Here is a 22,887-nt window from a genome sequence, read left to right on the forward strand (position 1 = left end):
GCTTTCCCATATAGATTGTCAGATTTGTGGGGTGTGCAGTGACTTCTAGTTGTCCTGTGGACAGATTCTCCTTGTGCCTGAGGATTTCTGCGGCTCCTCCACACTGACCATGGACCTCTTGGTGGCTTCTCTGACCAGAGCTCCCCTTGTCAGTGATCTGTTAGTTTAGGTGGACGGCCATGTCTTGGTAGGTTTCCAGTTGTAGAATATTTTCTCCAGGTTTGGATGATGCATTTGCATTGAACAGTGCTCTTGGGATGCTCAGAGCTTGGGAGATGTTCTTATAACCTGACAACTTTCTCTCTGAACTGTCTGGTGAGTTCCTTGGTCTTCATGATGCTGTTTGTTCACTAGTGTTCTCTAACAAATCACTGAGGCCTTCACAGAATCCTGATATTATAAATGTGAAAGTTTGTGTGTTTAATGTTTGTTCCTCAATCACTGAGCTGAGCGGATTTGCCTGAAATTTGCCACATACATAGATAGGAACCCGGATTAAAACATAGGCTACTATTTATCCCAGTAAATGACGTCCCTACACGACTGCTATGAAGGAATTTAGGTTCACACAACACTAAAGGACCTGTGATGATGTCATCACAGGTCCTTGAGCCGTTCTCTGATAGGATCAGGCCATGCGGTGGGCGGAGCAACATGCTAATTTGTGGGCTGAGCTATATTAGATGAAGCTGGACAGTGTGAAAGCTGAAGAAAATGGAGTCTCATGGAAGATCAGGAGACTACAGAACATGCAGGCTGTGTCTGGATAAGAGGAGTATATTGGGTGTACAGTTTCAGTAAGTGTTATGTCAGTCCTGGTAGCTGCAACGGGGCTAAGGGATAGCAGTAGGGAATCTCGCCCTGCACTACTCCCACTAGCTAACCCGGTCCCTGCCTCACGGGTGTAGGTCGGCTGTTCTCAGGCTAAGCCTGACCCCGACAGCTCCTCTCTCACTGACACCGTAGGCCTAGAGGGAAGTGGGAGAAGGAATGCCCTATAAGATCTCTAGGGACTGGAGACTAAAGGGGGTCACCCCTAACGAACAAGTGAAGCTGCTACTGACAGGGACTGACAAGGGTGTGCGCTGACTAACAACACAAGCAGCACACAGGAAACATGTAGGAAAGGAATTCCCCAAACCAATATGGGAAGGAACTTTACACTAGGAAACAAACACAGGGAAACTGAGTAGAAATCAAAGGATAAGGCAATTCACTCACACAGTCAATTATACACAGAGGGAGGATTGGTGAACACAGAAGGGAAAACACACACACCAACTTGTTCACCCAAAACCTCCCAAAAACCAACCACGGAACTTCCTCTATCCAAGATAACCACCTACTCCTCCTGCTAAGGCCTAGCTCTGTAAAAGCGACACTCAGCACAGAACCATGGGAGGCATGGGTTTAAATACCGAGTAGAGACCACTCCTCCCAGGTGCAAATGGGAGGACAGACTAATCAACCAGGAAAGAAAGCAATGAACCTAAATACTCCTAACAGGATCCTCCCCTCAAGGAGAAGACTCCGGATTCTCTAGGAGCATCCTTCTTCGGGAACTCCTTGTGGAATTTCTCCACGAGTCTGGGGGCTGACATATCCGACTCCAGAACCCAAGAATTATCCTCAGGACCGTATCCCTTCCATGCCACCAGATACCGTAGCTTCCCCCGAACATATTTGCTATCCAGAACTCGGGATATCTCATACTCCCCGGACTCAGAAACTGGTGGAACCTTAACAGGAGACGTTCCCTTCTTGGCCTTCTTTAACAAGGAGACATGGAACACCCGGTTTATCTTCCACCTTTTAGGTAGTTGCAGCTGCGCCGCCACTTCATTTACCATCTTGATGATCTTAAAAGGACCCACAAACCTGGGACCCAGCTTCTTGCAAGGAACCTTCAACCTGATATTCTTGGTGGACAACCAAACCATCTCACCAGGGAAGAACTGCAACTCTCCTCTCTTCCGATCCGCCTGGACCTTAGCCTGGTGCGACGCCCGCACCAGATTCTCTCGGATACGGGACCATACCCCTTGCAGCTTTTTAGAAAATAGCTCCTCCTCCGGAACTGGGGAAGAAATGGAAGAAAATACTCCGAAAACAGGATGTCTACCACCGGAGCAAAAAAAAGGTGTGGTACCTGTGGCATTGGAATCATGGTTGTTTAGGGAAAATTCTGCCAGGGGGAGAAAGGCAGCCCAATTATTCTGGTTCTCTCGAACAAAACACCTCAAAAACTGTTCCACATCCTGATTCTTCCTCTCTGTTTGTCCGTTAGACTCTGGGTGAAACCCGGAGGAAAACGACAGTGTAACTCCCAACCTGCTGCAAAAAGCCCGCCAGAATTTAGCCACAAATTGCGGTCCCCTGTCCGAAACGATATCCTCAGGAAGACCATGCAACCTTACAATTTCTTTAATAAACGCCTCAGATAGTGTCTTGGCACATGGCAGCCTGGAAAACGGGATCAAATGGCACATTTTCGTGAAGCGGTCAACGACTACCCAAATGACCGTGAAACCCTTAGACACCGGAAGGCCCGTGATGAAATCCATAGGCAGATGAGTCCAAGGTGCCTTAGGAGGTTCCAATGGATGTAGAAGACCGTGGGGACGGGTATGCGACGCCTTGGCTCTTGCACAGACCGAACAATTTTGAACAAACTGTAAGACATCCTTACTCCACCCTGGCCACCAAAAATTCCTAGACACCAATCTCATGGTCTCTGAAACCCCCGGGTGACCAGCAAGAACCGACTCGTGACACTCCCTCAGGAGACTTTGTCGGAGAGTAGTTGGAACAAAAAGCTTGTTTCTAGGTATCTTGGAAGGTGCAGCGTGTTGCGCTTCGATCAAGGCCTTCTCCAATTTCGCGCCCAATACTGCTACCACCACTCCATCCCCAAGAATAGTGGCAGGCGCCTCTCGTTCCTCCTCAGTCGACATATACCGGGATAAAGCATCAGCCTTAACATTCTTTGAACCCGGCACATAAGTCACGGTAAAATGGAACCGCGCAAAAAATAGAGCCCATCTGGCCTGCCGTGCATTTAATCTCTTCGCCGACCCAAGATAAACCAAATTCTTGTGGTCAGTAAATACCTGGACTGGCCTTCTGGCCCCCTCCAGGAAATGACGCCAATGTTCGAACGCAAGTTTTATTGCCAGTAGTTCCCGGTCTCCGATGTCATAATTCCGTTCAGAGGCAGAGAATTTCTTAGAAAAGAAGGCACAGGGATGCGTACCCTCCTCGAACTCCTGAGAAAGTACTGCTCCCACCCCCACCGAGGAGGCATCCACCTCCACTCGGAAGGCCAACCTCTCATCAGGCTGTCTCAAAATGGGAGCGGACGAGAATCGCTTCTTCAGTTCTTCAAACGCAGCTAGCGCCTCTGGCGACCACTTAGCACAGTCAGCCCCCTTCTTAGTCAAGTCCGAGATAGGTTTCACAACCTCAGAAAATCCCTTGATAAACTGGCGATAATAGTTGGAGAACCCCAAGAACCGTTGGACCGCCTTTAGGTTCTCGGGTCGCGGCCACTCCAAGACTGCCCTGACCTTCTCAGGGTCCATCTCAAACCCCTTGTCCGATAGGATATAGCCAAGGAAACATAATTTATTGACCGCGAACACACATTTCTCCAGCTTAGCACTTAATTGGTTAACCCTCAGGAGATCTAAAACCTCTCTCACTCTCTCCCAATGAGTCTCCAAATCCGGGGTGTAAATGAGTATATCGTCCAGATAGACCACAACCCCCCTCCCTATGACGGCACTTAGTACATCATTAATAAAATTCTGAAAAAACGCAGGCGCATTGGTTAGACCAAAAGGCATCACAAGATTCTCAAAGTGTCCTAGGGGTGTGTTAAACGCTGTTTTCCACTCATCCCCCTTCTTGATTCTCAGCAAGTTATATGCCCCACGTAAATCTATTTTACTAAACCAGCGGGCTCCCGTAATCTGGCTGAATAGATCCGAGATCAACGGAATGGGATAGGGATTCCGCACCGTGATTTTGTTAATCTCCCTAAAATCCAAACAAGGGCGCAACCCTCCATCTTTCTTCTTTACAAAGAAAAACCCCACTGCTACTGGGGACTTAGATGGGCGAATATGCCCCACCTCTAGACTCCCCTCAATATACTCTTTGAGCGCCTCCCTCTCCGGAATAGTGAGATTGTACAACCGTGTCTTGGGTAGCACTGCATTTGGTATGAATTTAATCGAGCAATCATAGGTGCGATGTGGTGGTAATGTCTTGGCTGCCCTTTCCTCAAAGACCTCCCTAAACTCACATATTTCTTGAGGCAAATTGTCTATAGACAAAGACATAACGGATATGGGCAGACATCGACCATTACACCCCTGCCCCCAAGAAACTACTGACTCGGTCTCCCAGTTGATAATAGGGTTATGCTGCTTCAGCCAGGGCCACCCCAACACTACTTGTGCTGGTAATTTAGACAACAAGAACAAGTCAATCTCTTCCCGGTGGCCACCCACAACAAACTCCAGACCCTCCACCTGTTTGGAGATGACAGCTTGCTGTAGAGGGGTCTTATCAATAGCCCACACCGGTATCTGAGACTTCAAGACCAAAGGACTCACCCTTAATTGCTCACAAAACTCTGAGTCAATAAGGTTGACTGCCGAACCACAATCAACCAAAATCCGGCACTTCTGCCCATTTACCCATCCTTCAAGGGTCAACCCGGCAGTCTGAGTACAGGAAATATGCACACCTCCCTCCTTAGTAGGTTTTCTCCCTTTACCCTCAATAGACCTGGGGTTATTACTCTCCTTGGCGAACCATTCTCTGGAGGGGCATACCCTTGCTACATGTCCCATCCCTCCACACACAAAACAGCGTACTGTGCGGGACCCTTCACTCTTGGGTCTAGCACTTCGCACAGTGGCCCCAATCTGCATGGGTTGGTCCCCCGGGTCCTCTCTAAAAACGGAGAATTGAGGAGGGTTAAGCCCCCCAGGACTCTTGTCTCCACGCTCCCGGAGGCGCCGTCCAACTCTAATTGCCAGCTGCATGGCCTCATCTAGATCTCCCGGAACAGGGTGAGAAACTAGATGGTCTTTAACCTGGTCCGAGAGCCCTGTCTCAAACTGACTAAGTAGAGCGGGGTCATTCCAGTGTACTTCTGCTGCCCACCTACGAAACTCTGTGCAATATTTCTCTATAGCGTGATCCCCTTGCACCACACGTCGTAGGTTATACTCAGCCGTGCGTACCCTGTCTGGGTCGTCATACAGTAACCCCATTGTGGAGAAAAACGCCTCTACAGTTAGTAAGCAAGCTGAGTCGGCTGGTAACGAATGTGCCCAGATGAGGGGATCATCTCTCAATAAAGTAATAATAATCCCAACTCTCTGTACCTCAGAACCGGAGGAAAACGGCCGTAGCCGGAAATACAAAAGACAGTCCTTTTGAAATCGGAAAAAATCTGACCTCTTACCTCGGAAGGGTTCAGGTAAGCTGACTTTTGGCTCCAGAGGCCGACCCACAGGGGCGCTACTCACCTGCCTCTGTATGCCCTCCACCTGAGAGGCTGTGTGTTGAGCCAACTGCTGTACTTGAGATACGCCAGAAGCTTGGATGGCATCCATTCGTAGCTTGATCCCCTCCATCTCAGTGGAGATCTGCTGCACCGCCTGGTACAACTGTTTCAGGTCCGTCATAATACAAACGAACCTTTTTTTTTTTTTTTTTTTTTTTTTTTTACCGGCTGAGTGTACTGTTATGTCAGTCCTGGTAGCTGCAACGGGGCTAAGGGATAGCAGTAGGGAATCTCGCCCTGCACTACTCCCACTAGCTATCCCGGTCCCTGCCTCACGGGTGTAGGTCGGCTGTTCTCAGGCTAAGCCTGACCCCGACAGCTCCTCTCTCACTGACACCGTAGGCCTAGAGGGAAGTGGGAGAAGGAATGCCCTATAAGATCTCTAGGGACTGGAGACTAAAGGGGGTCACCCCTAACGAACAAGTGAAGCTGCTACTGACAGGGACTGACAAGGGTGTGCGCTGACTAACAACACAAGCAGCACACAGGAAACATGTAGGAAAGGAATTCCCCAAACCAATATGGGAAGGAACTTTACACTAGGAAACAAACACAGGGAAACTGAGTAGAAATCAAAGGATAAGGCAATTCACTCACACAGTCAATTATACACAGAGGGAGGATTGGTGAACACAGAAGGGAAAACACACACACCAACTTGTTCACCCAAAACCTCCCAAAAACCAACCACGGAACTTCCTCTATCCAAGATAACCACCTACTCCTCCTGCTAAGGCCTAGCTCTGTAAAAGCGACACTCAGCACAGAACCATGGGAGGCATGGGTTTAAATACCGAGTAGAGACCACTCCTCCCAGGTGCAAATGGGAGGACAGACTAATCAACCAGGAAAGAAAGCAATGAACCTAAATACTCCTAACAGTAAGTATGATGGAGAATGTGTTGTTCTGCCTCTGATGGGGGAGAGGGGAGAACTGTGGCACATTTCAGCAACATCTGTTCAGCCATTTGTAACATAGAAGCTGCTCAGACACTCTCACACAAGACAACCCCTGTAATCCAAATTGCCAGATGTAGCAGTTTGTGTGCGTAACATGAGGCCATGTGCTGTTCGGGCTCTGCTGGGGGGAAGGGCGACCTGTGTGAAACTTCAGCAGCCGTTCAGCAGTGTCTAACGCAGACTCTGCTAGGACACTCACACAAGACAACCCCTCTGATCCAAATTGCCAGATGTAGCAGAGCTGGGGCAGCGCGGTAGCACAACTTGCTCTGCTCTCCATAGGGATGTACATACAGCTACGTCTGCTATGCATATGCACAGATGTAGCAGAGCTGAGACGCGGACGCAGACGGATCATCGCCAACCGCATTTCGCTAAATATAAGCAGCTCATCGCCAACATCAACCCGCAGACGAAGTTGCAGGCAGAAGCTAGTAGGTATATATTTATACTGAGACTCATTAAGTGACTCCTGAAGACAATTGTGCGCACTGGATCTTATATAGGAGGATCAAAGTACAGGGGGCTGAAGACTTTTGCACGCCACATCTTCACCTGAATAATTTTCCTTCCACTTCACAATGATCTGATACTTTGTGTTGGTTATCACTTAAAATTGCAGTAAAATACATTTACGTTTGTGGTTCTAAGGTGAGAAAATGGGGGTGTAAATACTTTTGCAAGGCACTGTATCCACATGGGTGGGCTCAGGGTCAGTAGGTGACAGTAGGATTTTGACAACGGTAACAGTTTTTGCTTGTGGTGAACATTAGTAAGACGTTTTGATGGTCGCTCGCTCTGATAAGTGTTACATGTGGGTCATGTAGGAGACTTGTAGGGTGCGACTTAATGTAACCATGAACCTGCCTGGAGCTTGTAGAATCTAAGCTCATGAATAATACATGTAACACATGTTCCTGACAGTTTGGGAATGGATGGGCCGGGGTGTAGTCATGACAAGTACTTATCATCTAATCAGATCCTAAGCTAGAGGAGCCGATCATACAGGCACGGCCAACCAACGTACATCGTATCCACCCATTCACTTATCTAGAAGGTTCCAGCGAGTTTTGCCCAGATCTTTAGGGACTGTCCGATGCCGGCCTGATACATTAAGTCTGCACCGGCGCCAGTAGATGTCCTGACAGTGACAGGATGAGCGGGCGTTGCAGCCAGAACTGAAGTAGTTCCCTGAGGGCGTAGGTACAATGCCAACTTCTCATAGGTGGCAAGGTAATTATAGGGTAGGTGAGACCTAGTGCTAAGAGCTGCCCCCTATGGACTGCTTGTGGTATTACACAAGTGTGTGGTGAGCTGTGAGTCAATGAAATGTAAAGTAACTGCTAAATATCGAGTTGGCAGTGTTGTGAATGGTGCCGTTCCCAGCGGGGCAATGGCCATGACCATAATGTAGCCCATATCTGCTCAGGCTTCTCGGGTATGGATATGACAGGTGCGGCTTTCTTCCTCTCCGTATGCTTATCAGTTGACATGGCAGCCTGGCAGAACTTCGAAATGTTGTGGGTATTGTCTTATCGGTTGCCTATGGCCATGTGTATAGACTGAGTGCGGTAAAGAAAAGACAACGAGACCGGGGTACAAAAACACTGGGGTATTTATTACAGCTTTGGTTTTGGAGCGGATTGAGCTGAGTGGACAAGTGGGGGGCTCTTCCCCCTATGGAGCGGCCTAGCGAGATGGGTGGATACAGAAGGAGTCGGGCCCGAGGCGGGGGTTTGCTTTATTTCTTGCCCTTCATGTTCTTGCAGTAGTAGTCATTACAGGCAATGGTCAAGCCGGCGATTAAGGAGAAGAAGCTATGGAAGTTGACACGTCCATCCCGACATTGATCCAGATCCTTCATAATCTTATCCACAGCCAGGGGGTCATTCTGGTTCTGTCAAGGGAAAAGAGAGGGGTCAGATTAAGGGAGGGGAGCAAAGCCTGATGCAAGTGTTCTGGATATGTAATAAGATAATATGGTGCTGCTCGAAGAATTGTGAATTAATAAACCCCGGCACGCTGAGACTGAGTTGCATTTTTAAGTTTATTGGATTAAGGCAATCCTGTATTATAACCCAGAGCTGCGCTCACTATTCTGCTGGTACAGTCACTGTGTACATACATTACATTACTTATCCTGTATAATACTCCAGAGCTGCACTCACTATTCTGCTGGTGCAGTCACTGTGTACATACATTACATTACTTATCCTGTATTATACTCCAGAGCTGTGCTCACTATTCTGCTGGTGCAGTCACTGTGTACATACATTACATTAGTTATCCTGTATTATACTCCAGAGCTGCACTCACTATTCTGCTGGTGCAGTCACTGTGTACATACATTACTTATCCTGTATTACACTCCAGAGCTGTGCTCACTATTCTGCTGGTGCAGTCACTGTGTACATACATTACATTAGTTATCCTGTATTATACCCCAGAGCTGCGCTCACTATTCTGCTGGTACAGTCACTGTGTACATACATTACATTACTTATCCTGTATTATACTCCAGAGCTGCACTCACTATTCTGCTGGTGCAGTCACTGTGTACATACATTACATTACTTATCCTGTATTATACTCCAGAGCTGTGCTCACTATTCTGCTGGTGCAGTCACTGTGTACATACATTACATTAGTTATCCTGTATTATACTCCAGAGCTGCACTCACTATTCTGCTGGTGCAGTCACTGTGTACATACATTACTTATCCTGTATTACACTCCAGAGCTGTGCTCACTATTCTGCTGGTGCAGTCACTGTGTACATACATTACATTAGTTATCCTGTATTATACTCCAGAGCTGCGCTCACTATTCTGCTGGTACAGTCACTGTGTACATACATTACATTACTTATCCTGTATTATACTCCAGAGCTGCGCTCACTATTCTGCTGGTGCAGTCACTGTGTACATACATTACATTACTTATCCTGTATTATACTCCAGAGCTGCGCTCACTATTCTGCTGGTACAGTCACTGTGTACATACATTACATTACTTATCCTATATTATACCCCAGAGCTGCGCTCACTATTCTGCTGGTACAGTCACTGTGTACATACATTACATTACTTATCCTGTATTATACTCCAGAGCTGCGCTCACTATTCTGCTGGTAAGTCACTGTGTACATACATTACATTACTTATCCTGTATTATACTCCAGAGCTGTGCTCACTATTCTGCTGGTACAGTCACTGTGTACATACATTACATTACTTATCCTGTATTATACTCCAGAGCTGCGCTCACTATTCTGCTGGTGCAGTCACTGTGTACATACATTACATTACTTATCCTGTATTATACTCCAGAGCTGCGCTCACTATTCTGCTGGTGCAGTCACTGTGCACATACATTACATTACTTATCCTGTATTATACTCCAGAGCTGCGCTCACTATTCTGCTGGTGCAGTCACTGTGTACATACATTACATTACTTATCCTGTATTATACTCCAGAGCTGTGCTCACTATTCTGCTGGTACAGTACTGTGTACATACATTACATTACTTATCCTGTATTATACTCCAGAGCTGCGCTCACTATTCTGCTGGTGCAGTCACGGCTGGAGTATACAGAGTGACTGTCTTGCTTCTGTAGATTATATCTATATGTTAGTTGTGCAATACTAATTATACGAGATTATTTTGGCAGTGATAATTTTTGGCACCGGGGCCAGCACATGTAGGGCCCCTCCTTCAGTCACCTACCTCCCTTCTCTATACATATTCACAAGGTGGGCGCTTATCTCGCTTCCCACACTTCAGATTGTGAAATGACTTGTAAATCCCATTCATTGTCTCTCCTCTGCCACAGGACACACCCACAGGAGGAGGGAGATTACAAATAATAGCGGGCAGGATAGGGCTCGCAGGAAGGATTCCCACCAGCTCTCTTGGAGAGCTGCGAACTGCACACTTGGAGTATCTATTAGTTGACAAGTAGATTGGCAGCTGCAAAAACTTCTTCAGAGACCCACCAAGGTGATTACTAAAATAAGACATAGATGGGCTTCCAAGCAAAAGTCCCAAGAAGTCCAAGCAGCCGGACACCTGAGATCAGTAAGGAGAGGGGTGGTCCCAAGAAAACAATCTCTATCTGTAGGTCCAGTGTTGACTGGGAGATCTCCAGTGTATTGTCTACGGTCTACAGACATACCTTCAGGAATTCATTGAACTCGCTTTCCATCATTTTATGGAGGTCTTCCTTGGTCATGTAGGACTTGTCCCCAGCATATTTATGGAAGGAGAACATCAGGATCTGCATAGCTTGCTCCAGTTCAGAGGGGACCATGGTTGCTGTGATCTAGGGGTCTGTAAGAGAAGACAAAGCCCATTACTCCCAATTATTGCCTGACTATGTGCCCATGTAGTTAGTACAGCGGAGACGAGAAGATATGGCTGTTTTCACCCTGTTATTGCCTGACTCTGAGCCCATGTTTACAGGACAGCGGAGACAAGAAGATATGACTGTTTACACCCAGTCATTGCCTGACTCTGAGCCCATGTTTACAGGACAGCGGAGACAAGAAGATATGACTGTTTACACCCAGTCATTGACTGACTCTGAGCCCATGTTTACAGGAGAGCGAGACAAGAAGATATGGCTGTTTACACCCAGTCATTGCCTGACTCTGAGCCCATGTTTACAGGACAGTGGAGACAAGAAGATATGGCTGTTTACACCCAGTCATTGCCTGACTCTGAGCCCATGTTTACAGGAGAGCGGAGACAAGAAGATATGGCTGTTTACACCCAGTCATTGCCTGACTCTGAGCCCATGTTTACAGGAGAGCAAGACAAGGAGATATGGCTGTTTACACCCAGTCATTGCCTGACTCTGAGCCCATGTTTACAGGAGAGCGGAGACAAGAAGATATGACTGTTTACACCCAGTCATTGCCTGACTCTGAGCCCATGTTTACAGGACAGTGGAGACAAGAAGATATGACTGTTTACACCCAGTCATTGCCTGACTCTGAGCCCATGTTTACAGGAGAGCGAGACAAGAAGATATGACTGTTTACACCCAGTCATTGCCTGACTCTGAGCCCATGTTTACAGGACAGTGGAGACAAGAAGATATGACTGTTTACACCCAGTCACTGCCTGACTCTGAGCCCATGTTTACAGGAGAGCGAGACAAGAAGATATGGCTGTTTACACCCAGTCATTGCCTGACTCTGAGCCCATGTTTACAGGAGAGCGGAGACAAGAAGATATGGCTGTTTACACCCAGTCATTGCCTGACTCTGAGCCCATGTTTACAGGAGATCGAGACAAGAAGATATGGCTGTTTACACCCAGTCATTGCCTGACTCTGAGCCCATGTTTACAGGAGAGCGAGACAAGGAGATATGACTGTTTACACCCAGTCATTGCCTGACTCTGAGCCCATGTTTACAGGAGAGCGAGACAAGGAGATATGGCTGTTTACACCCAGTCATTGCCTGACTCTGAGCCCATGTTTACAGGAGAGCGGAGACAAGAAGATATGACTGTTTACACCCAGTCATTGCCTGACTCTGAGCCCATGTTTACAGGACAGTGGAGACAAGAAGATATGACTGTTTACACCCAGTCATTGCCTGACTCTGAGCCCATGTTTACAGGAGAGCGAGACAAGAAGATATGACTGTTTACACCCAGTCATTGCCTGACTCTGAGCCCATGTTTACAGGACAGTGGAGACAAGAAGATATGACTGTTTACACCCAGTCACTGCCTGACTCTGAGCCCATGTTTACAGGACAGTGGAGACAAGAAGATATGACTGTTTACACCCAGTCACTGCCTGACTCTGAGCCCATGTTTACAGGAGAGCGGAGACAAGGAGATATGACTGTTTACACCCAGTCATCTGTCTACGAAACAATCCTCCCGACTTGCCCTTACACCTGGTAGTGAGCTGCTGCCCGACATCACAACATTGATGGGTTTGGCAATCTCTTCTCTTTCATGTATGAGAGTCATTGAGGGATTTTGCCCATCTCGGAAGTGTGGGTGTTTGTGGCAGGATTACAGGGGGTTAACGCCTTCCCGGAGAGAATGAGTCAGGAGTCATTAGTGCCTTCCTGATATCGATCCTTAAGATGTCTATTCAGAGAAGATAATAGTCATTTACTATATACAGAAGACTTAATGGAGGCTAATGCTCTCAAGATGTGCTCCGATAAGAAATGGCTTCTAAATACGTCTGGCCCCTCCCACATCAGACCACCGTAATGACATAAATACATCAGCCCCTCCCACGTCGGACCACCGTAATGATATAAATACATCAGCCCCTCCCACATCGGACCACCGTAATGACATAAATACATCAGCCCCTCCCACGTTGGACCACCGTAATGATATAAATACATCAGCCCCTCCCACGTCGGACCACCGTAATGATATAAATACATCAGCCCCTCCCACGTCGGACCACCGTAATGATATAAATACGTCCGGCCTCTCCCACATCACACCACCGTAATAATATAGATACATCTGCCCCTCCCACATCAGACCACCGTAATGATATAAATACATCAGCCCCTCCCACATTAGACCACCGTAATGATATAGATACATCTGCCCCTCCCACATCAGACCACCACAATGATATAAATACATCAGCCCCTCCCACATCGGACCACTGTAATGATATAAATACGTCCGGCCCCTCCCACATCAGGCCACCGTAATGATATAAATACATCAGCCCCTCCCACATCGGACCACCGTAATGATATAAATACGTCCGGCCCCTCCCACATCGGACCACCGTAATGATATAAATACGTCCGGCCCCTCCCACATCAGGCCACCGTAATGATATAAATACATCAGCCCCTCCCACATCGGACCACCGTAATGATATAAATACGTCCGGCCCCTCCCACATCGGACCACCGTAATGATATAAATACGTCCGGCCCCTCCCACATCGGACCACCGTAATGATATAAATACGTCCGGCCCCTCCCACATCGGACCACCGTAATGATATAAATACGTCCGGCCCCTCCCACATCAGACCACCGTAATGATATAAATACATCAGCCCCTCCCACATCAGACCATCGTAATGATATAAATATATCCGGCCCCTCCCACATCAGACCATCGTAATGATATAAATACATCAGCCCCTCCCACATCAGACCACCGTAATGATATAAATACATCAGCCCCTCCCACATCAGACCACCGTAATGATATAAATACATCAGCCCCTCCCACATCAGACCATCGTAATGATATAAATATATCCGGCCCCTCCCACATCAGACCACCGTAATGATATAAATACATCAGCCCCTCCCACATCAGACCACCGTAATAATATTAATGTAACCGCCACATTCCGCGTCAGACCAAAGTAATGATATAAATTTGTGTGGCGATGGAGAATGGCGGACGCCACACGTGATTTTGGTTCTGAGCTGCTGCAGGTGAATTAGACGTCCCACTCACTGACAGCTAGCAGAGCTGGTGAGGAGAGGACCCGCAGCTGTGTTAGGTTGGGCGGACAGTCTGCTGAGATCAGAGGTCATGTGTGTGCGGTAATAAAGCCGTGTGTCAGTCCATAGATCAGCCCACACATTCCACAACATTCCCAGAATTCCTCCGCCCTCCCTGTCCCCCCCATAAACAATCAAACCAATCCCATCCTATAAGACTTGTGCTCACAGTCAGATCCTCTCTCTGGGGGTATAACAGGCCTGTCACCCAGCTTTTCTAGCGTCCTGAATGTCCCTATATATCCAGGAATAGTGAGGTAGTTGGCCTGGAGGTGGGTGCAGTTATTGGCTCTGCTGTAATCTGTGGGATTAGATTCAGGAATGTCAAGAACTTTGCTCTCCACACCCCACTCATCACCCGTCATACAGCAGCTATACCTGAGCACATACATGACCTGAGCCATGGCTATACAAACCAGAAGAATGATGGATACCACCCACTCATCACCCGCCATACAGCAGCTATACCTGAGCACAGACATGACGACCTGAGCCATGGCTATACAAACCAGAAGAATGATGGATACCACCCACTCATCACCTGCCATACAGCAGCTATACCTGAGCACATACATGACCTGAGCCATAGCTATACAAACCAGAAGAATGATGGATACCACCCACTCATCACTCGTCATACAGCAGCTATACCTGAGCACAGACATGACGACCTGAGCCATGGCTATATGAACCAGAAGAATGATGGATACCGCCCACTCATCACCCGCCATACAGCAGCTATACCTGAGCACATACATGACCTGAGCCATGGCTATATGAACCAGAAGAATGATGGATACCGCCCACTCATCACCCGCCATACAGCAGCTATACCTCAGCACATACAGTCCTATGAAAAAGTTAGTGCCTCCCTATTAATCTTAATCCTTGTTAGTTGTAAATATTTTGGTGTTTGCCATGTCAGTCTGATCTCTCTAATAACTGATGGACACAGTAATATTTCAGGATAGAAATGAGGTTTATTGTACTAACAGAGAATGTGCAATATGCATTAAACCAAAATGTGACCGGTGCAAAAGTCTGGGCGCCTCAACAGAAAAGTGTCGGTAATATTTAGTAGATCCTCCTTTTGTCTCTAGTCGCTTCCTGGAGCTGTTAATCAGTTCCTGGATCCTGGATGAAGGGATTTTGGACCATTCCTCTTTACAATTCAAGTTCAGTTAAGTTAGATGATCGCCGAGCATGGACAGCCCGCTCTCAAATGATCTGAAAACAAAGATTGTTCCACATAGTTGTTCAGGGGAAGGATACAAAAAGTTGTCTCAGAGATTTAACCTGTCAGTTTCCACTGTGAGGAACATAGTAAGGAAATGGAAGACCACAGGGACAGTTCTTGTTAAGCCCAGAAGTGGCAGGCCAAGAAAAATATCAGAAAGGCAGAGAAGAAGAATGGTGAGAACAGTCAAGGACAATCCAGAGACCACCTCCAAAGAGCTGCAGCATCATCTTGCTGCAGATGGTGTCACTGTGCATCGGTCAACTATACAGCGCACTTTGCACAAGGAGAAGCTGTATGGGAGAGTGATGAGAAAGAAGCCGTTTCTGCACGTACGCCACAAATAGAGTTGCCTGAGGTATGCAAAAGCACATTTGGACAAGGCAGCTTCATTTTGGAAGAAGGTCCTGTGGACTGATGAAACAAAGATTGAGTTGTTTGGTCATACAAAAAGGCGTTATGCATGGCGTCCAAAAAAAACAGCATTCCAAGAAAAACACTTGCTACCCCCTGTAAGATTTGGTGGAGGTTCCATCATGCTTTGGGGCTGTGTGACCAATGCCGGCACCGGGAATCTTGTTAAAGTTGAGGGCCGCATGGATTCCACTCAGTATCAGCAGATTCTTGAGAATAATGTTCAAGAATCAGTGACGAAGTTGAAGTTACGCCGGGGATGGATATTTCAGCAAGACAATGATCCAAAACACCGCTCCAAATCCTCAGGCATTCATGCAGAGGAACAATTACAATGTTCTGGAATGGCCATCCCAGTCCCCAGACCTGAATATCATTGAACATCTGTGGGATGATTGGAAGCGGGCTGTCCATGCTCGGCCACCATCAAACTGAACTGAACGCGAATTGTAAAGAGGAATGGTCCAAAATCCCTTCATCCAGGATCCAGGAACTGATTAAAAGCTACAGGAAGCGACTAGAGGCAAAAGGAGGAGGAGCTACTAAATATTAATGTCACTTTTCTGTTGAGGTGCCCATACTTTTGCACCGGTCACATTTTGGTTTACTGCATATTGCGCATTTTCTGTTAGTACAATAAACCTCATTTCAATCCTGAAATATTACTGTGTCCATCAGTTATTAGAGAGATCAGACTGACATGGCAAACACCAAAATATTTACAACTAACAAGGATTAAGATTAATAGGGGGGCACAAACTTTTACATAGGACTGTACATGACCTGGGCTATATGGACCAGAAGAAAGATGGATACCGCCCACTCATCACCCGCCATACAGCAGCTATACCTCAGCACTAGAGATGAGCGAACACTAAAATGTTCGAGGTTCGAAATTCGATTCGAACAGCCGCTCACTGTTCGAGTGTTCGAATGGGTTTCGAACCCCATTATAGTCTATGGGGAACATAAACTCGTTAAGGGGGAAACCCAAATTCGTGTCTGGAGGGTCACCAAGTCCACTATGACACCCCAGGAAATGATACCAACACCCTGGAATGACACTGGGACAGCAGGGGAAGCATGTCTGGGGGCATAAAAGTCACTTTATTTCATGGAAATCCCTGTCAGTTTGCGATTTTCGCAAGCTAACTTTTCCCCATAGAAATGCATTGGCCAGTGCTGATTGGCCAGAGTACGGAACTCGACCAATCAGCGCTGGCTCTGCTGGAGGAGGCGGAGTCTAAGATAGCTCCACACCAGTCTCCATTCAGGTCCGACCTTAGACTCCGCCTCCTCCGGCAGAGCCAGCGCTGATTGGCCGAAGGCTGGCCAATGCATTCCTATGCGAATGCAGACTTAGCAGTGCTGAGTCAGTTTTGCTCAACTACACATCTGATGCACACTCGGCACTGCTACATCAGATGTAGCAATCTGATGTAGCAGAGCCGAGGGTGCACTAGAACCCCTGTGCAAACTCAGTTCACGCTAATAGAATGCATTGGCCAGCGCTGATTGGCCAATGCATTCTATTAGCCCGATGAAGTAGAGCTGAATGTGTGTGCTAAGCACACACATTCAGCACTGCTTCATCAAGCCAATACAATGCATTAGCCAGTGCTGATTGGCCAGAGTACGGAATTCGGCCAATCAGCGCTGGCCAATGCATTCTATTAGCCCGATGAAGTAGAGCTGAATGTGTGTGCTAAGCACACACATTCAGCTCTACTTCATCGGGCTAATAGAATGCATTGGCCAGCGCTGATTGGCCAGAGTACGGAACTCGACCAATCAGCGCTGGCTCTGCTGGAGGAGGCGGAGTCTAAGGTCGGACCTGAATGGAGACTGGTGTGGAGCGATCTTAGACTCCGCCTCCTCCAGCAGAGCCAGCGCTGATTGGCCGAATTCCGTACTCTGGCCAATCAGCACTGGCTAATGCATTGTATTGGCGTGATGAAGCAGTGCTGAATGTGTGTGCTTAGCACACACATTCAGCTCTACTTCATCGGGCTAATAGAATGCATTGGCCAGCGCTGATTGGCCGAATTCCGTACTCTGGCCAATCAGTGCTGGCCAATGCATTCTATTAGCTTGATGAAGCAGAGTGTGCACAAGGGTTCAAGCGCACCCTCGGCTCTGATGTAGCAGAGCCGAGGCTGCACAAGGGTTCAAGCGCACCCTCGGCTCTGATGTAGGAGAGCCGAGGGTGCACTTGAACCCTTGTGCACCCTCAGCTCTGCTACATCAGAGCCGAGGGTGCGCTTGAACCCTTGTGCACACTCTGCTTCATCAAGCTAATAGAATGCATTGGCCAGCGCTGATTGGCCAATGTATTCTATTAGCCTGATGAAGTAGAGCTGAATGTGTGTGCTAAGCACACACATTCAGCTCTACTTCATCGGGCTAATAGAATGCATTGGCCAGCGCTGATTGGCCAGAGTACGGAACTCGACCAATCAGCGCTGGCTCTGCTGGAGGAGGCGGAGTCTAAGATCGCTCCACACCAGTCTCCATTCAGGTCCGACCTTAGACTCCGCCTCCTCCAGCAGAGCCAGCGCTGATTGGCCGAATTCCGTACTCTGGCCAATCAGCACTGGCTAATGCATTGTATTGGCTTGATGAAGCAGTGCTGAATGTGTGTGCTTAGCACACACATTCAGCTCTACTTCATCGGGCTAATAGAATGCATTGGCCAATCAGCGCTGGCCAATGCATTCTATTAGCGTGAACTGAGTTTGCACAGGGGTTCTAGTGCACCCTCGGCTCTGCTACATCAGATTGCTACATCTGATGTAGCAGTGCCGAGTGTGCATCAGATGTGTAGTTGAGCAAAACTGACTCAGCACTGCTAAGTCTCTGCATTCGCATAGGAATGCATTGGCCAGCCTTCGGCCAATCAGCGCTGGCTCTGCCGGAGGAGGCGGAGTCTAAGGTCGGACCTGAATGGAGACTGGTGTGGAGCGATCTTAGACTCCGCCTCCTCCAGCAGAGCCAGCGCTGATTGGTCGAGTTCCGTACTCTGGCCAATCAGCGCTGGCCAATGCATTCTATTAGCCCGATGAAGTAGAGCTGAATGTGTGTGCTTAGCACACACATTCAGCTCTACTTCATCAGGCTAATAGAATACATTGGCCAATCAGCGCTGGCCAATGCATTCTATTAGCTTGATGAAGCAGAGTGTGCACAAGGGTTCAAGCGCACCCTCGGCTCTGATGTAGCAGAGCTGAGGGTGCACAAGGGTTCAAGTGCACCCTCGGCTCTCCTACATCAGAGCCGAGGGTGCGCTTGAACCCTTGTGCAGCCTCGGCTCTGCTACATCAGAGCCGAGGGTGCGCTTGAACCCTTGTGCACACTCTGCTTCATCAAGCTAATAGAATGCATTGGCCAGCACTGATTGGCCAGAGTACGGAATTCGGCCAATCAGCGCTGGCCAATGCATCCCTATGGGAAAAAGTTTATCTCACAAAAATCACAATTAAACACCCGATAGAGCCCCAAAAAGTTATTTTTAATAACATTCCCCCCTAAATAAAGGTTATCCCTAGCTATCCCTGCCTGTACAGCTATCCCTGTCTCATAGTCACAAAGTTCACATTCTCATATGACCCGGATTTGAAATCCACTATTCGTCTAAAATGGAGGTCACCTGATTTCGGCAGCCAATGACTTTTTCCAATTTTTTTCAATGCCCCCGGTGTCGTAGTTCCTGTCCCACCTCCCCTGCGCTGTTATTGGTGCAAAAAAGGCGCCAGGGAAGGTGGGAGGGGAATCGAATTTTGGCGCACTTTACCACGTGGTGTTCGATTCGATTCGAACATGGCGAACACCCTGATATCCGATCGAACATGTGTTCGATAGAACACTGTTCGCTCATCTCTACTCAGCACATACATGACAATAGGTAATTGTCATAGGGAAAAAATAATGGGCACAGCCCAGTCAGACATTGCAGTGCACACTGCTGAGGGTTTGTTACAATGTATCCAGTTTAGGTTCTTGTTAATCACGTTACATCCCTCCCAGCAGTCTTATCAATTATGTACATGCTTGTCATTGTCTCTTCAGTCCTTGGGTGGGTCCCTGAGAACTGGGTGACAATCTCACCTCTTGTGAACCTGCAGGAGTACTACTGCCAACCACATAATACCGCCATACTGTACTTGTATAACAATACTACATAATACCGCCATACAGTATTCATATAACAATACTACATAACACCGCCATACAGTATTCATATAACAATACTACATAATACCGCCATACAGTATTCATATAACAATACTACATAATACGGCCATACAGTATTCATATAACAATATTACATAATACTACCGTACACTACTCATATTGCAATACTACATAATACTAACATACACTACTCATATTGCAATACTACATAATACCACCATACAGTGCACATATAACAATATTACATAATACTACCGTACACTACTCATATTGCAATACTACATAATACCGCCATACAGTATAATATTACACACAGTACTCATATATTATTAGATGATACCGCCATACAGTATATCTGTACTACGTAATACCGCCATATAGTATTTTGTGTTGCGCCTTGTTCTTACACCTGTTGCGCCATACTACATATGTGACATTATTATTATTATATCTGACATTCCTCAGCTGCTGCTTCATTCTGACATCTCCTCCATGTGCGCAGCGCGTTCACAGAGGAAGGGTGTGGCGCAGGTTTCCCCAGCACAATATAGCAGCCGGGCGAGGTGCCAGCGCTGACTCTGGTGTAACGTGGACTCTTGACCCAGAGCTGACAATCCGTTATTCACAAACTCTCCGCCTCCCCTGAACCACATAGACCCCCCCCCTCCTCCCCGAATATCACTACAAGGGAATGTTTCCCCAGCTAATAGCATCTGTGCACTATGTATGCCTCACCCACAGGGGGCACCACAGGGCTGGTCACACATGGCAGAGGAGGGGGCCCCTGGATGTGAGGCCTGATGTCACTTCTGTTACCCCTGGTGATATGGCACCTAACTACAAGAAGTCCCAAACATCCCTACAGGAGCAGGCTGCGGCATATCACACTGTACCTACATATTACACCGTATCCTCATATCATATTGTATCCACATATCACACTGTACCTACATATTACACCGTATCCTCATATCATATTGTATCCACATATCACACTGTATTCGTATATGAAACCATATCTACATATCACAGCACATCATAACCACATATCATACTGTATCTTATCACATTGTGTCTACATATCATGCTCTCAACATATCACACAGAACCTACATATCACACTGTATCTACATATACCGTATCCACATATCTTATTGTATCCACATATCACTGCATATCCACATATCACGCTGTATCTAAATGTCACGCTGTATCCACATAGACTGTATCCACATAGACTGTATCCACAGATGCTGTATCCATATATACTTTATCCACATATACTGTATCCACAGATGCTGTATCCACACATGCTGTATCCACATACCATTCTGTACCCATTTGTGACTTTATAAGCTGTGTAATAAGAGGCAGTGTTGTGTTTGCCTCATTAGGACACGTTGTGAATGGGCATCTCTTCTGGACTGCCTGGATTGTAAGCTCTGTGGGGCAGCAGCGAATACAGTGCTGGGTATATGGCAGCAGCGAATACAGTGCTGGGTATAGGGTGTGTCTGGTACAGCTGGCGCCTCCAGTGAGTGCCTCAGAATAGATTGTAAGCTCTTTGGGGCAGCAGCGAATACAGTGCTGGGTATATGGCAGCAGTGAGTACAGTGCAGGGTATAGGGTGTGTCTGGTACAGCTGGCGCCTCCTGTATATGCCTTGGAATAGATTGTGAGCTCTGTGGGGCAGCAGCGAATACAGTGCAGGGTATAGGGTGTGTCTGGTACAGTTGGCACCTACAGTGTGTGCCTCAGAATAGATTGTAAACTCTTTGGGGCAGCAGTATGGTATATTGAATAGATTGTAAGCTCTGTGGGGCAGCAGTATGGTATATTGAATAGATTGTAAGCTCTGTGGGGCAGCAGTATGGTATATTGAATAGATTGTAAGCTCTTTGGGGCAGCAGCATGGTATATTGAATAGATTGTAAGCTCTGTGGGGCAGCAGTATGGTATATTGAATAGATTGTAAGCTCTGTGGGGCAGCAGTATGGTATATTGAATAGATTGTAAGCTCTGTGGGGCAGCAGTATGGTATATTGAATAGATTGTAAGCTCTGTGGGGCAGCAGTATGGTATATTAGATGTCTCACCTGGTGCAGAGAGAGGAGTCGGCTGCTGGCAGTGGGTCCTGCTGAGTGAAGTGAGGAGTACACTGTCTGCACAGATCACAGGCACTCCCCTGTGTAGCTGGCCCGGCCCCTGAAACATGAAGCTTCCTCTCCCTGAGTCACTCCTGCCCCCCTCCTCTTGTCTCTCTCTTTTCCTCTCCTAGTCCAGGAATTTCTACAATTCATCTCACTGCCAGAGTCCAGAGGATTCTGCAGGGTCAGAGTGCAGGATGAGGCTGCCCGATCCCCATCCTAAGGGTGCAGGAGTATGAGGCTGCATGGTCCTGATCCTGAGGGTGCAGGGGTATGAGGCTGCATGGTCCTCATCCTGAGGGTGCGGGGGGTATGAGACTGCATGGTGCTGATCCTGAGAGTGCAGGGAGATGAGGCTGCATGGTCCTGATCCTGAGGGTGCGGGGGTATGAGGCTGCATGGTCCTGATCCTGAGGGTGCAGGGGTATGAGGCTGCATGGTCCTCATCCTGAGGGTGCGGGGGGTATGAGACTGCATGGTGCTGATCCTGAGAGTGCAGGGAGATGAGGCTGCATGGTCCTGATCCTGAGGGTGCGGGGGTATGGGGCTGCATGGTCCTCATCCTGAGGGTGCAGGGGGTATGAGGCTGCATGGTCCTGATCCTGAGGGTGTGGGGGGTATGAGGCTGCATGGTCCTCATCCTGAGGGAGCAGGGGTATGAGGCTGCATGGTCCTCATCCTGAGGGTGCAGAGGTATGAGGCTGCATGGTCCCGATCCTGAGGGTGCAAGGGGTATAAGACTGCAAGGTCCTCATCCTGAGGGTGCAGGGAAATGAGGCTGCATGGTCCTGATCCTGAGGGTGCAAGGGGTATGAGGCTGCATGGTCCTCA

General features: G+C 47.7%; 1 protein-coding gene across 1 annotated transcript; it reads right to left on the bottom strand.

The window, feature by feature from the left end:
* Positions 1 to 8,138: 8,138 nt before the first annotated feature.
* Positions 8,139 to 22,102, bottom strand: LOC142188809 (protein S100-A10-like). Its single transcript, XM_075262032.1, has 3 exons — positions 22,006 to 22,102; positions 10,719 to 10,873; positions 8,139 to 8,438 (listed from the first exon to the last, which is right to left on the bottom strand). The coding sequence occupies exons 2-3, from the start codon at positions 10,851 to 10,853 to the stop codon at positions 8,283 to 8,285; spliced, it is 291 nt and encodes a 96-aa protein (XP_075118133.1). The 5' UTR covers positions 10,854 to 10,873; positions 22,006 to 22,102; the 3' UTR covers positions 8,139 to 8,282.
* Positions 22,103 to 22,887: the final 785 nt, after the last annotated feature.

This window comes from Leptodactylus fuscus, unplaced genomic scaffold, assembly GCF_031893055.1.
Source record: "Leptodactylus fuscus isolate aLepFus1 unplaced genomic scaffold, aLepFus1.hap2 HAP2_SCAFFOLD_80, whole genome shotgun sequence".
Lineage (NCBI taxonomy): Eukaryota > Metazoa > Chordata > Amphibia > Anura > Leptodactylidae > Leptodactylus > Leptodactylus fuscus.

Excerpts from the sequence above, each read along its gene's own strand:
- LOC142188809 (XM_075262032.1), bottom strand. The coding sequence starts at position 10,853 with ATGGTCCCCTCTGAACTGGAGCAAGCTATGCAGATCCTGATGTTCTCC. Across the intron at positions 8,439-10,718 it reads AGTTCAATGAATTCCTGAAG|AACCAGAATGACCCCCTGGC; the intron begins GTATGTCTGTAG and ends TTCCCTTGACAG.